General features: G+C 45.4%; 2 protein-coding genes across 2 annotated transcripts in view; one reads left to right on the top strand and one right to left on the bottom strand.

The window, feature by feature from the left end:
• Window positions 1-17,500, bottom strand: part of LOC122250272 (two pore potassium channel protein sup-9-like) — a 456,730-nt gene that overhangs the window by 278,038 nt on the left and 161,192 nt on the right. The window lies entirely within an intron of this gene.
• LOC122250667 (uncharacterized) overlaps window positions 1-17,500 on the top strand; it is a 40,733-nt gene that overhangs the window by 14,274 nt on the left and 8,959 nt on the right. The window contains exons 3-6 of the mRNA XM_086539384.1: window positions 3,040-3,154; window positions 8,810-8,970; window positions 13,673-16,730; window positions 17,143-17,500. The exon at window positions 17,143-17,500 is cut by the window's right edge and continues 1,777 nt beyond it. Of these exons, the coding sequence (XP_086395510.1) occupies window positions 3,040-3,154; window positions 8,810-8,970; window positions 13,673-16,730; window positions 17,143-17,500 (3,692 nt within the window). The remainder of the gene's footprint in view (window positions 1-3,039; window positions 3,155-8,809; window positions 8,971-13,672; window positions 16,731-17,142) is intronic.

Raw genomic sequence — 17,500 nt, 5'->3', positions numbered from 1 at the left:
CTCTCTCCTCTCTCATCTCTCTCTCGACTCTATCGATCTCTCTCTCCTCCTCACTACTCGATCCTTCTCTCTTTCTCTTTCTGTCCTCCTTTTCTCTCTCTCTCTCTCTCTACTCCTTTTCTCTTCTCTTTTCCTCTCTCTTACTCGATCCCTCTCGGCCGTTCTCTTGCTCTCATCTCCCGTTTCTCTCTCGCTTGCCTCTTAGCTCTCTCTCCTCTCTCTCTCTCTCCTCTCTCTCTCTCATAGATCCTCTCTCTCAACTCACTAGATCCCTCCTCTCTCGCCTTTCTCGTTCTTTTCCTCTCCTTTGCGCATCATCCGTCTCTCTCTCTCCCTCTCTCTCTCTCACTCTACTTCTCTCTCTCTCCTCTCTAGTCTCTCTCTCTCCTCTCTTATCTTCTCTCTCTATCTCATCTCTCAGCTCTCTCTCTAGATCTCTCTTTCGCTCTACTCTCTCTCTCTCCTCTAGCTCTCTCCTCGCTCTCTTCTCTCATCTCTCTCCTTCTCTATGTCTCGCCCTCTCTCGATCCCACTCATCCCTGTTCTCTCTTCGTTAGTCTCTCGCGAACCGCTCTCTCTCTCTCCTCTCTCTCTCTCTCAGCTCTCTCTCTCTCTCTACTCTCTCACTCTCCGATCTCAGCTCTCTCTCTCTAGCAGCACGCTCTCTCTCTCTCGCCGCACTTTGCACAAGATAATATAGCTCAGCTACCTCTCTACATCTCGATCAGATCTCTCTCTCCTCGCTCTCTTCTCTCTCCTCTCCTCTCTCTCTCTCATCTCAATAAGCCCTCTCTATTAACCTCGCTTTCTCATCTCCTCTCTCTCCGCTCGATCTTACTCCGAAGCGCGACACAACTACTATGTCCTCTCTCTCTCTCTCCCTCTCTCACTCTCTCTCTCTCTCCTCACTCTTTCTCTTTTCCTCTCTCTCATCTCTCTCTATCCTCCTTCTCTCGCTCGTCGTTCTCTCGCGCGTTCTCCATCTCTCGATCGGCTATCTGTCTCTCTCTCTCCCATTCTCTCTCTCTATATCTCTCTCTCTCCTCTAACTCATTTCATCTCTCCTCTATCCCTCCTCTCTCTTGATTCTCTCCTTCTCTCGCCGTCTCTCATCTCCCTCCTCTCAGCAAGCGCTATCGCTCTCTGTCTCTAGCCCGCTTATCTCTCCTCTCCTCTCTCGCTCGCCATCTCTCTAGCTCGCTCTCGCTCTCCTCTATCTTTTCTCTCCTAGCTCTCCTCCTTACTCTCATCACTCTATAGCTCATCGCTCTAGCTACTCGTTCTCTCCTCTCTCCTCGCTCCTCCTCTCTCTCGCCTTTTCCCCCACCCTCTCTCTCTCTGTGACGCGCTATCTCTTCTCTGCTCCGTCTCTCCTCCTTCTTCTCCGCTCTCGCTCAACTCTCTCTCTCTCTCCCTCTCTCTCTCTCCGTCTCTCTCTCGCACGTACTACGATCCCTCTCTCGTTCACCTGTTCTTCCGCCCTCTCCTCTCTCGCCCTCTCGACAGTCTCTCTTCCCTCTCTCTCTCGCATCTTCTCCATCTCTCTCTCTTTCTCTCTCTCTCTCTCTCTCTAATCCTCTCTGTCTCTCTCTCACTCGCTCTACTCGAATCCGCTCTCTTTCTTTTTCTTTCTTCTCCTTTTTCTCTCTTCTCTTTCTCTCGGCTCTCTCCATCTCTCTCCCGGACTCTCGATCGCTCATCACTAGATCCCTCTCTCTCGTCGCTTTCTCTCTCTCATCCTTCTCTGCTCTCTCTCTCTCTTCTCTCTCCCCTCTCTCTCTCGCTCTCGCTCTCGCTCTATCCTCTCTCACAGCTCTTCTGATCTCATATATCTCTCTCTCATCTCGTCATTCTCCTCTCTCTTTCTCTCTCGCTCTCTCTCTGCGCTTCTCTCTTCTAAAAAAAATTCTCTCTCCAGTACACTCGGGGGATAAAAAAAATTCTAATGTCCCGCCACTCATCATGCCTATATATTGCATCCAGAGGCAATAGATATTGTTTTATTCTCTGTCAGTCTGTATTAGCAGCAAGAGAGAGAGAGAGTGTGTGTGTGTGTGTGTGTGTGTGAGAGAGAGAGAGAGAGAGAGAGAGAGAGAGAGAGAGAGAGAGAGAGAGAGAGAGAGAGAGAGAGAGAGAGAGAGAGAGAGAGAGAGAGAGAGAGCGAGTAGTGAGGGGGAGGAAAGTGAGAGAGAGAGAGAGAGAGAGAGAGAGAGAGAGAGAGAGAGAGAGAGAGAGAGAGAGAGAGAGAGAGAGAGAGAGAGAGAGAACTTCGTTACCAAACGGAACGAGTTCGTTAACAAGTTCTGTTACCTTCTCATATTGCTATCAGGTGCGCAATTCACTACCATTTTTTGTTTAAGTTGTGTGTAATGTATATATTTATATGTGTATGTATGGTATATGTGTTTTATGAGCGAACATGCGTATGTTTGTGTGTTGTCATGTTGTATGTGTGTGTGGTGTTTGCGTGTATATATATATAAATATATATATATATAAATATATATATAATATATATATATATATATACATATTTATATATATATATATATTAATATATATATATATATATACATATAAAATATATATAAAAATATATATATATATATAAATATAAATATATGTAATATATACATAATACGATATATCTTACATATTAGTATGTATGTCATGTATAATATAGATATATAATATAATAATATATATATAATTTATATATTATATATGTATAATATATATATATGAATAATATACATATACATACATATAAATTTAAATATATATATACATATACATACATATATATATATGAAATATAAATGTTTTTGAATACTCATTTACCCTATATATTAATTCATTTACTGTCTACTTGTGTGCATATGTGTTTGAATATGCATCCATGGACAAAAACTAATTCATATATATTCTCTATTTCTGTCTATATATATCTCTCCATACCAAAGCGGTAACATATTTCTAGTGACCTAATTTCAGAATCCTAGGCCAAGGCCTTGCTAACCCGACCTCCTTGCCCTCCAGATAACACGTTCCTGCTGCAGAAGGAAGATTACTTCCAGGTCGATGACAGTCTTATGAATTACGTCTACACTTCCCACCAGGTGAGTCTCCCAGCCGGCTTTGTGGCTCTGAATGCGTGAGTGAGCGAGTGAACGTGTGTCTGAGCTAGTGGGTGTGGCGTCCATGCCCACAGGCCCAGTGTGGATTTTTTTGTTGTGTGCCTCTTTGATCGTGTTGCATACGCAAGCCTTTCACGAGCACCATTACTCTCGTCTCGCCAATCGTGCTACAACAAGCGCTTGACACGAGCGGCCGATCAATCGTATCAGCTGGCCAGCGGCGAGAGAGCGAGCGAGACCAACGAGAGAAACGCCGACGCCGATTTCTATCCCTCCCTCCGCCACTCACGCCGTAGCCTCACATGAGCCTACTCTCGCAGACACGCGGCCGCGGATCGCCCTTCGCGACGGATCGCAGTTGGCTGGTTGTCTCTCCTCTTCCATCTCGTGTCATTATTATTTCTAGGAAAGATATCCTTGCGGGAGAAGAGAGAGAGAGAGAGAGAGAGAGAGAGAGAGAGAGAGAGAGAGAGAGAGAGAGAGAGAGAGAGAAAGAAAGAGAGAGAGAGGGGGGGGGGGGGGGGGGGAGGGGGGAGAGAGAGAGAGAGAGGGAGAAAATAAAATAAAATGTGAGAGACAGAGAGAGAGAAAGTAAAAGAAAATGTGAGAGACAGAGAGAGAGAAAGTAAAAGAAAATGTGAGAGACAGAGATGGAGAAGGAGAAAAGAGTAATAAGAGGGAGGGGAGGGGAAAAGGGGAGAGAGAGAAGAGGAGGGGAGAAAATAAAATAAAATTTTTGGGGAAAAACAGAGAGAGAAAAAAATTTTTTAAATTAAAAAAAAATAGGAGAAACCCGAGAAGAGAAAGTAAAAAAAAAATGTTGAGAGACCGAGAGAGAGAAAAGTTTAAAAAAAATGTGGGGAGACCAGAGATGGAAAAGGGGAAAAGAAATAAATAAGAAAGGGGGGGAAAAAAAGGGGACAGAGTTTTAACCAGCAAAGTCCCCTAAACAGCCCCGAGAGGCCATCAGACCGCACCAAACCCCGACATTTTTTCTTGGGGGAAAGGAAAACCGCCCCCCGGCGTGTTGAAAAAAAATTCCGGTAAAAAAAACCGTCCACTTAGCCCCCCCCCCCCCTGAAGGCCCGTCAATCTGCCTGGATCCTTAGGCTAAAAAAAAAAGGGGGGGCATAAACGCAGAGGGAAGAAGGGTAAAGAAAGAAGGGGGAAAGGGGGAGGGCCAGGAAGGGAGGGAAAGAAGGAGGAAAAAAAAAATATAATTAATATAGATAGAACAGGGGGTGATAAGGGTTGGGAAATTTGATATATATATTAAAAAAAAAATCTCCTCCTTCCCCTCTCTCCCCCCTCCCCTCTCCCCTCTAAAATATATATAATATATAAAAAAATATAATAAAAATATATATATATAAAAAATAAAAATTAAATTTTTAAAATTTTTAATAAATATATAAATTAAAAAATAAATAAATAAATATTAAAAAAAGAAAGAAAGAGAGAGAGAGAGAGAAAAAGAAGGGGAGAGAGAGAGAGAGAGAGAAGAGGAAAAGAGGAGAGAGAGAGGAGGAGAGTCTCTGTACTGCTCGGCTTGTCGCGCGCTCTGGCTCGCGGCTCTTTTCTCTCGCGCGTTCTCGCCCGGGTGTACCACAGCACCTTCGTCCTTTCCCCCCTCCCCATACTCGCTCCAGCTTCCCTACCTCAAATTGTTAGGAGCCTTTCCTCAATGTGGCAATTTTGATTGAGTGTTAACCCAACAGACGTCGGAGACTTCGATCGCTTTAATTTAAATATACACCTTGATATCGCTCAATTAATCCGCGGCGAATTCCTCCTAGCCTGGCCTGCGTTTTGCCTTCTTTTCCCCCTTTTAACATCTCTTTCTTCGTTCTTTTTCTTTCTCCTCTTTGTTTCATCTTGTTTCCGGTTTTTCCCTTTTCCAACAATCAAAAGGGGTTCATCCCTTTCAATCAAGGGGTGGATAGGGATTTTTTTTTTTTTTTTTTTTTTTTTTTTTTTTTTTTTTTTTTTTTTACAGATAACTTTTAACTTCTGTATTTACATACTCTTTGGAATTCTTTTTTTAAAAAAGTTATAGGCTTATGTACAACCGATATATATATAAATATAAATATAAATATAATATATATATATATAGAATATATATATATATATAATATATATATATATTATTTGTGTGTGTGTATGTATTATTTTATCTATATATCTTCATCTATCTATTTATTCTCTCCTCTCATCTCTCTCCTCTTCTCCAGTCGCTCCTCCCCTCTCTCTCTCACTCTATAAATAATATATATATAAAAATATATATATATATATAATATAATATATATACTATATAATAGGTATATATCTATATATATTATAATATATATATATATTGGGAATATTGGGAATAACAAAAACAAATAATGATAATGATAATAATTATACTAATAATGGCAGTAACCGTTATCAGTGCTGTTAGTGATGTTAACCCTCAATATAATCATAGTAATAATTTATATCATCGTATAATTTATGTTTTATAACAAAACATTATAATAATATAAACAACATAATTGGTGACTTGCAACTAAATGTTGACGCTTAACTTGAATCACTTTGGATACAGAGAGAAGAAATCTAGAAGTAAACAAAAAGAAAGAAAACAAAACAAATGCTACGTACAAACAAACGCGGGAAAAAACAAAAATTAAAAAAAAATAAACGAAAAAAAAAAAAAAAAATCGCAGATACAAAAAAAAAAAAAAAATATCCAAGAACCAAGCTCAGGCCGAAGAGTGGCACAAGCGCGAATCGAGTGGCGTTCGCCCCGGTAGCATCACAACTAATGAACTCTCGCTTATATGTGAATGGAGACACACGAGGCGAGGCTCCTGATGCCACAACACCCGGATTGAGCCACTGAGTTCTCGGCGAGCGGCGAAGATGAGGTGTAAAGTCACTGCTAATCATACGCCCCCTTTCAACGTGCTGGTTTCGAGTTACAACACAAGCAACCAAAACAACCAATAACACCGCGAAGGGGGAGGTGCATATGTTCCTGTTCGCCCCTCGAAGCCGCGAGGCGGAACCCACGACCAGCCTCCGCAGACAACACCAACACCAGCCCCGCACGGCGGTACACGTACCCTCGGGGGCTGAGAAGGGGCCCTTCAAAAGAGGCAAAAACATTAACGAACAAACACCCCACGCACCATTGCCATGCATGTACCAAGTAACAACAACAACTACAACACGTACACACAAAGGAGGGAACAAAACACACATGCAAAAGTGAACACAGACAACAGAGCCACGACCATCACACACACCCAACATAACACCCAACACAATTCACACCACACACATGCATAATACACCCACATACCACACACAACACACACACAACACACCACACACAAATAGTCACAACACGCACCACATGGCGCACACCCCAGAATGCCGTTGCCGGCCGTCCGGGGAGGATGCCTCCGCCGCCTCTCTAAGACCAAGAAGGGTTAAAAAACGAAAACTGTTTACCGACGGCCTTGAGTGTTCCTGTGAGGGCTATAGGCTAGGCAAACCGGGAAAAAAAAACCGCGCGTTGTAGGGCAGAGTCTCAGTGTGGCAACACTAACAAATCAACAGCACGAGGCCATTGCAAATTAATCCATAATATATAAATCCACCTAATAGGTGTAAACGAACAGGGCAGTTATGGCATGAAACGTGCTTACCTTGCAAATATAGTGGCATACCCGTACGGTCATGTATGTACCGCATAAAAAACTATAACAAATCTTAAATCAAAAAGCTCCTACCCAAAAAGAATATAACTAAAATATCTATCTATATAAATATCCAAAATATTATGTATATTATATGCAATAATTAATATACTAGTAAAAAAATATTTCTATATAAAGTATACAAATTATAATAAAAAAATATCTAATGAAAATATCTATACCTAAAAAACAAAATAATCAATATAAATAACTATATTATATTATATAAATTACTCTCAAATCTGACGAAATAAAAACCAGATAAAACATATACATAAAACATCCATCCAACAATATACAGTATGCTATATCATAAGTCTAATAATATATCAATATAAAAACTCACACATAGTTGACAGGTGAGGTGGTCGTCGAGAATTAGTGAGTGTCACAATCATAAATATATTATATATATGTACAATGTATGACTATCCAATACTACTTCTACTATCATCACAAACTCACACTCTCACACACAATATAAAAATAAATCACATAAAAACATAAATCTCTAATCAAATAAACTATGATCTCAACAACACAATACTAAATAAACTGTACTGATATGTAATGTTAGGGGGTAACGAGTAATATATAACATAAATCCCAACAACCCACCCAACCCAAACAAAATCCACTCCTAACAGCAACACTCCACTACACACCCACTACAAATACACACCATAAATCTAAACAAACAGCCACAAACACACACCATCTCAGAGATGAGAGAGATATAGTGAGATAGATGATAAGGATAATTATAGATAGATAGATATATAATAATAGATTAGATATATATATCTTTAGTGGATCTAGATAGAATCCAAACCCCAGGTTGTTAACACCACACATGGATAACACCACATAACCCAACCAACCTACACCTGCAAAAACCCCCCCACCACAACACCTCACACCTTACCCCTTTAGTTTCCCCCCCCCCATTCCCTGCAATATAATATATCTGAATCAACATATAAAATTAAATTATCCTTACAAAACAAAATTACAACCAACCACTCAATTCAACCAATAAATAATTAAATCAATATCACGCATTCCCGATAATCAATAACACACTACTAACATCCAGATCATATTAACAAAAAAAAAATTAATACACCTATAAACCACGAAACCGAACCTAACAACACCCCTCGCCGGAGCTTTTTCCCATCGCCTTCATAGTAATCACCGGCACCTTTTTCCTCCCCTTTCTTCTTGTCTCCTTTCTTCCCTGCCCTCAGCTGCATGTCCCCTCCCCCTCCCACCTTCTTCACCGCCCCTTTCTCACCCTGCGATTCCCGTGAGCTGTTGCTTGCCGCCTAGCGCCTACTTGCTGCCAGCGCGCGCCGCGGGGGCCTCGTGCCCCCAAGAAGCGCCCGGGGGGGGCCACCCACAACAAGGGGGGGGGGGGGGGGGGGGGGGGGGGGGGACACCGGAAGTACCGGCAGCACCACCCCCGACCTCCGCGTACTCCCTGCTGCGCGCAACGGGATCACGGCCCCTCTGCTTGCGGGGCCTCCTGCCGCGCATTAAGGGCCACAGAAGCCACCAGGCTCATCCCACAGGGTCCGGGTCGATAAGCCCGCCGTCATGTGATTAGGAGGGAGCGTTTTTCTTCCTCATGGCCCCTGGGCAACACTGGTGCTATAAGAGTTTAACTGATTTGATATGTTTGAATGAAGTACATATGAGAGTATCTTGGTGTGTAGTGTGTGTGTAATAGTTATATATAATATATATATATATATTAGATATATATATATATTGATTAGTGTTTATATCATACTGATTATGTAGATATACAGTAGATATGTATGATATATATCTTTATATTATGTATATATATACATATTTTTTATATATGTATAATATATGAGAGAGAATAGATTGTTAGGATAGATTGATAGATAGATATACCCTCATTCTTTTGATCTACCCAAGGCTCGCTTGCACCATCGTGTCGCGGGCGCGGTGGGGGTCGACACCGTTCCTGGTGAAGAACGACCACGTGACCATCATGGCTGGACACGACGAGGCGGCCGACCTCTGGCTGGCGGCGAACTTCCTCACCGGTACGTTCTTCAGGGGAACGGGCGCTGGAGTTCTTGCCTGTTCCTTCAGCTTCTCTCTCTCTCTCTCTCTCTCTCACTACATCAGTATAACCAACGCAATCATCATCATCATCATCATCATCACCATCATCATCATCGTTATCATCATTATTTTTATCATCGTCATTGTCATCATCATCATCGTCATGGTCATGGTTGGGTAATGTCATAGTCATAGAAATCCTCAAAATCACCACCACCAAGCACAGCCATCATCTTCAAACCGCACACTGCGTCATCCGGTCATTGTCATCTTGATTGTCATGCGCTCAAAAACAAACAACCACCAGCAGCGCAACCCACCATCATTATCGAATCACCAGTACAGGACAAATCGTCGTCCCTTATGCCTTAATATTTATATATACTATGAACTCAAATGAGAACCACCATGATCATATCATTACCAGCCGCTAGGTAGCGTAATCGTTAGTGTGCCGACCTCTCATTCCCATGGTCGGCAAATCGAGCCTCGTGTAAGCTCTTGAGTTTCCACTGTCGCCATGTCTGGTCATCACGGTGAGTAAGGACCAAGATCAGGTCGGGGGCCGGCTTCTCAGCCTCATGTGCCAAGGTAGCTGTCAGTGGCAATAAAAGCCCGGCGAAGCATCTCTCTTATCTGCTTCTGCTAACTGCCTTTCCCTCCTCTAATTCGCCTAGACTTAAGCCTTATATCATTTTAAATACGCATCCACAAAATCACCATCATCACCAAAATCATCCCTCATTTAATTAAACAATTGACATTATTGCCTCACCAGGACCCAAAACAAAACCGTCTTCACCTCCAAAATCTGTTATATTCAGTTTTTTTCTTTTCATTTCAATCATTCCAATCCTAGTAGTCCTTATAGAGTTACTTATATTTTAAAAAAACACCTTTGGTTATCTCCTCAAAAAACATTTACGTGTTTGTGGGTTAGATATCCGGATTTGTGTTTTTTTTTATTTTAGATTTATTATCAAAATCCTTAATTTTTTTTTTTTTTTTGTCTTTTTTTTTTTTTTTTTTTATTATTTTATTATTTTTCCCCATGATGCATTCTAAAAATTATATTTTCAATATACGGGTTTCCAAACCAATAGATACTTGGTCTCTCACTTCTCCCTGCGGTTCTTTCTCTTACTCCTGGTCTGTTCCTCCTATTGGTCTCTTTCTAACTGGTCTCTTTCTGCGTGTTATCATTGCAAGTTACAGCCTAAACTCATACACATAGACACCGCCATCATATCTCACAGATTCCTTCCTACGGACGCAAATTTCGTCGCCATGCATCATAGACCCGACTATTTACATGCATAACTTCACCATTTTTCACAGATCTCCAGTCACAAAGAAGTACAACATCCGCGCGGTGTCGCGTAGATCGCGTCGGGCCACGACAACACACAACACAGATACACACCTGATACGCACACCACACACACAACAACAAACAGAAACACACAAGATACACACAGATACGCACAACAGGACACGACACAAACACAAACGCAATGGATACGCCACACGACGGGTCAAACACACACCCCACACACACACACAAAAGACATCACAACACACACACACACACACACACACCACACACACACACACACACACACACACACACACACACACACACACACACACACACACACACACACACACACACACACACAGCGTCACTAAACCCTACCGCCTACACAAAAAACCTCTTTCTTTCCTTCTTTTCCTTCTTCTTCTCTTTTCTTTTTTTCTACCATTTCCCCCCCCACCGCGCACCCATTTCCCCCACCGCTTCCCCTCCTACGCCCTCCCAGTCTCCCTCACCGTTCCCCTCCTTCCTTCCCTTCATCAACCACGCCTCCCGCACCAAAGAACCGCCTCCCACTCGACATCTCCTTTCATCCATCTCCCTCTCCATCATTCGTGTCCCTTTCTCCCCCTCAGTCTGCCCTTCCTCCTCCCGCCTCTTCACTTCTTCAGTCCTCTACTTTTCTTTCTGATACTTCCTCTTTATTTTCCCCCTCCCCCCTCCCCGCCACTCTCCTCGTCTCTCTTTTCTCCCCCCCCAACGTCTCGTCCGTCCCCTCCAACTACACTCCCAATATCGGTCCCCCTCAGTAGTGTACTCCCTACCAACCCCCCCCACCAGCTCTGAAGGGTCGTATCAAATATTGACAGATATTCCTCACAGAAGGAATTAAACAATTAATTACCGTAAAAAGGAAACCACATCGTCATAGAATACGAGTACAAATAACAACAACAGCTGAAGTCAAAAGCAACACTTTTTTTCAATGAACTTTTTGATGGCAAACAAAAAAAACGTCGCACGCGCAAAAACGCAAAAGAAAAAAAAAAACGAACGCAACGGGCGAGAAAAGGCACGAAAACACAACGCCGGAGGCAATCCGGGGCACGAAATACGCGAAAAGGCCCAATACGAAAAAAAAAACGAACACGAAACAAACCAAAAAACGAGTTTGATTGGCAAAAACAACGATAAAAACAACGAAACGGATGGCAAACACGAACTAACGACACGAGGATACGCATAACGATACACAAAAAAAAAAGGCAACGAACCGACGGTAAAAAGAACGCGGAAGACGGGGCAGCAAACGAGTAAAAAAATTACGCTTTGCCTGCGGTTTATAGCTGTTTGCAGAACAACGAAAAAATGAAACGAAGTCAACCACGAAAAACAAAAGGCATCCACGGAGAAACAACCCAAACGGGAGCCAAGTCAACTCACGCAACGACGACAAAAAAACCTGCGCTACACCAACACCGGGACGACAACACTCACAAAAAACGTACAACGCAACGGTCATCACACCCCACCTGGGTGCTACACGAGGTGGGATAAAAAAACGAAAAAAAACAACACGAAACACAGCAACAGCTAACCGACCAACTCCACACCCACGAACAGTGCCTAAGAGCTCCACGAACGAACGCGGTGCAAACACAAAGATAAACACAACAACCGAAGCAACGTAATCACGCACACGGCGAACACCAAAAGAAACGCGCTAGATAGGGCACGACGTCGCGCCTTTGCTGCGTCGCCATTACACATGTGTTTATCCGGTATTTTCCCATTCCACCATAAATGTTTATCCTTTTTCCATTTTCTTTATTGCCAATATTCCATTACGTATTCGTCCGTTTTTTTTTTCATCGTATTACTCACGTTTATTATGTGTTATTCTGTTACCTTACATACGTGTATATCTCTTTCTTTCTTTCTTTTTTCTTAAACACATGTTTACCCGATCTTCCCTCATTCCATTATAGGTATTTTCCATTTTATTCCACTCCTGTGCACCCGTCTTAATCATGTCTTTATCTTTCCATCTATCTTTATTTTCGCTTCACACGCGTTTATCTAGTTCTTTCCCTTTCCTGTATGTCTGATCTTTTGTACGTGGGTCAACAAGTATCCCGTTTTTCAACTCCAGTACGCTCTTCCTCTTCCTCTCTTTCTCTGTCTGTTATTTCTGATGCCTTTTATTTCTTTTTCTATTTTGCATCTCTCCCCCATTTTTCTTTCACTTTCATTTTCTGTTTACTCTTCTGCATTTACCGTTTGTCCCTCCTGTTGTTTCCTTCTTATGTTACTTATATTTGGACCTTCCTCCTGATTCCTACTTGCCCCTCCTATCCTCTTCCTTCCCCCCCTCTTCCCCCTCGTCCTAATCTTCTTTTTCTTCTTTTTCTCCTTCTTCTCCTCCTCCTCCTCCTACTCTTATTATTAGTCCTCCTATTATTCCTACTCTTCTTCCTCCTCCTCCTTATCTTCCTTCACCTTTTCCATCTCCGCCTCCCCCTTCTTCTTCCTCCCCCTCTTCCTATTCCTCCTCTTCCTCCATTTCCCCCCCTCCCCATTCTCCTTCCTTTTGCTCTTCCCTCCCCCTTGCTCTTCCCTTCCCCCTCCCCCTCCCCGTCCCCTCGCCCTCCATTTCTTCCTCTTTCACCTCTACGTTTTCTTCTTAATCTTCTTCCTCTTACTCCTCATTCTCAACTCTTCACCCTCCTTCATTTTCCTCTCTTCCCTTCTCCCTCACCACCCACCAAACCCTAAAAGACATCTTTGGAAAATCCATCGTTATCGTCCTGTTTGCCACGGAACGTCCATCTTCATATGAGTCTGAGGCTGCTTGTGGGCTTCCGGGATCACGCCGGAAGGAAGCGGGATGGAAAAGGCATGCTCAAATATCCCTTTCAACGTTTACTTGAGTAGGTCACGCAGGCCTTTCCGAATGAGGGTGTCTTGGGCGGGCCAGCTCGTCGAGGGGATCGTCTTCCTTGCGATTTCTTCTCCCCTTTCTCTTTTTAGTATGATTGGTTGTTCTCTTCGAGATTTACTCCTTTTAGGTTTGGCGTGTGGGTGGGTGTACGTGAGTAAAAGTGAGAGAGAGAGAGAGAGAGAGAAAGAGAGAAAGAGAAAGAGAGAGAGAGAGAGAGAGAGAGAGAGAGAGAGAGAGAGAGAGAGAGAGAGAGAGAGAGAGAGAGAGAGAGAGAGAGAGAGAGAGAGAGAGAGGTGTAAGAAAAAGAGAGGCGCGAGAGAGTCAATGGGAGAGCAGAAGGAAGAGGAATGAACCTTTATTAACCACTACAAAGGACCCGTACCTGTCGTACCCCTTAACCCTCTCTTTCTCTCGCCCGTCCCAGGCCGCCTCTACGAGAACCACACGTCGCCGTTCGCCGTGGCCGAGCTGGGCGGGGGGACACTGCGGGTCACAGTGCCCCTGGACGGTCCCCCGGAGCACATACGGAAGGCCATCGAGGAGAGGAAGAAGCAGAAGAAAGCCCAGGAGGAAAAGGGACGAGGGAAGGAGAAGGGAGCGGGAACAGGAGGAGGAGGGGGAGGACGAAGTGAGGGAGTGAGTGCAAGGGGAAAGACTCAGGAAGAGCAAAGGGACGTTGTGGTGGGAAAGCAGACGGAGAGTGAAGCGGTGGACGGACACGGGGGCCCAAGGCTACGAGGCAGAAGGAAATACGTATTCCACAATAAGACAAAAGGCAGTCTATCTAGTGTTAGCCGATCGAAACATAATGGAACGAGAGAGGTCAGTGGAATAGGTGAGGATACGATACCAAAGTCAATAAAAACTAGTAAACCTAGCGTTACTAATAACGGACATCAGACTGTTACCTTTAACAGCAGTGTTGTTCCTGGCATGAAAAACTCACTTGAAAGGTCTCACAGCAGGAGAAAAACGAAAGTTACCGTGGGTGCAGTGACAGAAACGAGCGCCGTCCCAGGCAAGATTGACAGTGTTGCCAGTGGGGAGGGGGAGGAGGAAGAGGCAGGAGGGGGTGAGCAGGAGGGAAAGGTGCTCGGACGCGAGGGTGAAGGCCTAGGCGATTCAGAAAGCGGAGGCCTAAGTGTGTTGTCCGGGGGGCGGAGGGGGACGCGGGGCCACGATGATAAAGAGCGGAAGGAGCGGAAGAAGCCAGACAAAGGAGGGGAGATAAACATCCATCAGGATAGGAGCTCAGGAGATGGCGGCGCGTCCTTGGCTCGTGTCCCCAAGGAGGGATTGGAGCCCGATAATCAAGAGGCAATAACTACGATCGCGCCGCGAGGGAGGAAGGATGACAAGAAGGGGGGACGCGAGGACATCAAATCCAACTCGGAGCGGAGGTCGCAGAGCAACAGGAACAAAAAGAAACCGACGCGAAGAAAAAGCTCCCAAAGACAATCCCGGAATGACGGCGGGGACGAAGCCCGTCCTCCCGGCCGTGAAACACCTGCACAGACACCTGCCAAGGGCGACACTCAGAATCCCGAAGATGAAAAGAGAGTCGGCAGCTCGCGAAGAGTTGATCTCGGATCGAACGACGATATTAGAGGCGTTGAACCGGGATCGAGGGCGGATCAGCCCGGATCGCACAGGATCACCAATGCAGGATCAGCCGAGGCGTCAGACGGGCTTGGCGATGACGCAACACCTCAAGGCACCTTTCACCTCGGGCCTGAGAAGTCTCGGTCGTCATCCTCGCCGAGAGAGAAAAAAAGGACGCGCTCTAGAGGAGAGAAAGGTCGCGCTAAGACAAGGCCAAGAAAAACACCGTCCTCTGAAAGAGGTTTACTGTCTGCGGACGCTCTGGATAGCAAAAGCGACAGGTCCGCCTCCAGCGCTATCCACGAGGATGGCACAGAAGGCGACGGAGGGAGAATGAAGCAATACAAACAGGAAAAGGAGGGCGGTAGCGTAGATAAAACCGAGAAACACAAAAACTCTCACGTAAGAAATGAGAAAACGAAGAAAAAGAAGCGAAGAAAAAAACCCAAAGTCTCTCACTCGAGAAAAAGACGAAAATACAGGAACAGGGGAAATGGGATGACAACCACAGACAGAGCAACAAGTGTACCGGATGATCCACAAAAAACGAAAACTGACCGAGAAAGGATTGCAAACATGGCCAGCGACGAGTATGAGAATCCCGGTGATATCTCTCCCTTAAACACAAACAGGGAGAGGAAAATGGGTTCTAAGAACCGCTCACGGGTCGAAAATGGAACCGCGGTGCAAGAGAGCGCCGCCTCTCCCCCCGATGAGGCGAAGGGTGGCGGCAACAAACAAAACGCGGCGGAGCGCCCTTCCTCTGGAGCCCTCTTCACCGCCGCCCGCCCGCGTTCAACAAAAGGAGCCCTGGGCCCGAGCCGCAGGAGAGGCAAAAACCAATCTAGATCTACCTCTCCGAGTAATAGGAAACGCCAATCTAAAAAACGTCCTACGCCTCTGCCACCAGGCGAGAACATTGGCGTCAGTCCGCCCCCACAGGAGAGGCTGTCAGCTCGGGACGCAGCAAATCCCTCAGTGGCGGGAAATCGCGATGGGAATCTCGGCGCTGAAGCGGGGGATCTCGGCGCAGCAGCGTACAAACAAACCTCGTCGGAATCGCGCCGCCGCCACCGCCATCGCCACAGCCTCTACAATCGCCAACGGCGATTGCGCCACCGGGATGCTCGGCGTGAGGGAGGGCGGAGAAGGGGAGTCAGGGGCGCCAGAAGGAAAATCCTTGCCTCCTATCGCCTTCGAGATTTCTTGTTCGCAAGCAGGTCGGGCTCCAAGAAATTTATCAATCATGAGAGAAGAAGACGAGAATTGGCAGACACATTTCGAAACCACGACAGTAGTCTGTGGGAGCGCCCGCTACAAACTGCCTCAAATCCTTACGCTGCATTATTTGGAGGTGAAGAGAAGTTAAGCCGAATCTTCTGGCACTTGCCAGAATCCACGTTAACCCGAAACTCTATGATACAGAGCGCCCTTGGGTCGCCAGAAATGAGCAAAGTCGCGAGGCAGAGGGACGCGAGGCGAGCGAGGCGGCAGCCGAGGAGAGCCGCCACACACAAGCAGGGAACGCTGATCCCCCAACTCTCCGCCGAGCAGGAAATCATGCTGAGCCCGGCAGAAACAGATCTTCGCAGAATCGACATTCTGAGCCGCGACTGCGACCACGTGAGAGGGAGCGGGGAAGGGCGAGCGATGGCGGACGCGTCGCTCGAACCGACGAAGCTAATCGGCGAAGAAAGGGAGCTTGGCAAAGGCGCAGGGAGCTTCCCCTATCCCTCAAAAAAGGGTGCTGATGGAAACGAACCCGAGCAAGGCGATGCGAAGGAGCAGCGGACGCGGCGGGAACTGAGAAATCTTTTCGGCGCGCCAAACATCACGTACCGCTGCTCTCCGTTCCATAAACACTGGCTGTTTACGTCCAGGTGGGTAGCGCCAGGTCTTTTTAAATATACAAGATGGAGAAGGGAACCACATGAGATTACTTTAACGATTTATTGACTGGGAATCCCATTCAGAAGACAGCAAACTTGCATAATTGTGTAGCAAATATCGTAGAGGTGACCAGTTCTAAATCCCATTAATTTCTTTGTCAGGTTTATTTTTCATTGGTACAAGTCAAAACTGTATTTGTATTTTTTTTTATTTGTAGACATAATTTTCAATCAAGGCTTTAAAGACTCCTAGATAGCAGCTGAATATATACTGAATATGAAACGAGCAAATTATCTCCTAAATCTCCATATACAAATAGTCATCTGTAATTTGTATCTAATTCAAATCCGGACAACGAACCAGATGTCTTAATCCTAATTGCAGCACCTCATCTACCCCCAGCATCCCCATGGGCATCTACCCAGTCCGCGTCAGGGTTCTCCAAACGGGCAACCTCACCCGCATCCCTTACTCTGCGGAAGAGGAGGGCGTGGCGTCGGAGAGCTCCACTACGCAGGCCCCGCCCATCGCCACAACGCCCCGCCACCGGTCAGACATCCCTCCCGAGGAGGAATACACTGGGGGCGAGGACGAACCCACTCCGCCACCCGATAACTCTCCTTCCTCTGCCCCCCACCCCACACCGCGCCCTTCCTCCACGCCGCCCTCGCACACAGTCACCCCGATCCACCCAAGGGCAGCCACCGTGATCAACAGCAAGTGGATGGAGGAGACGCTCACCAAGGTCAAGAAAGTCGTG

The sequence above is a fragment of the Penaeus japonicus genome, unplaced genomic scaffold (genome assembly GCF_977035675.1).
Source record: "Penaeus japonicus unplaced genomic scaffold, GWHDUDI00000001_assembly GWHDUDI00000008, whole genome shotgun sequence".
Taxonomy (NCBI): domain Eukaryota; kingdom Metazoa; phylum Arthropoda; class Malacostraca; order Decapoda; family Penaeidae; genus Penaeus; species Penaeus japonicus.
Note: the sequence above shows the minus strand (reverse complement) of the source record. Positions and strands in the feature narration are given on the sequence as shown.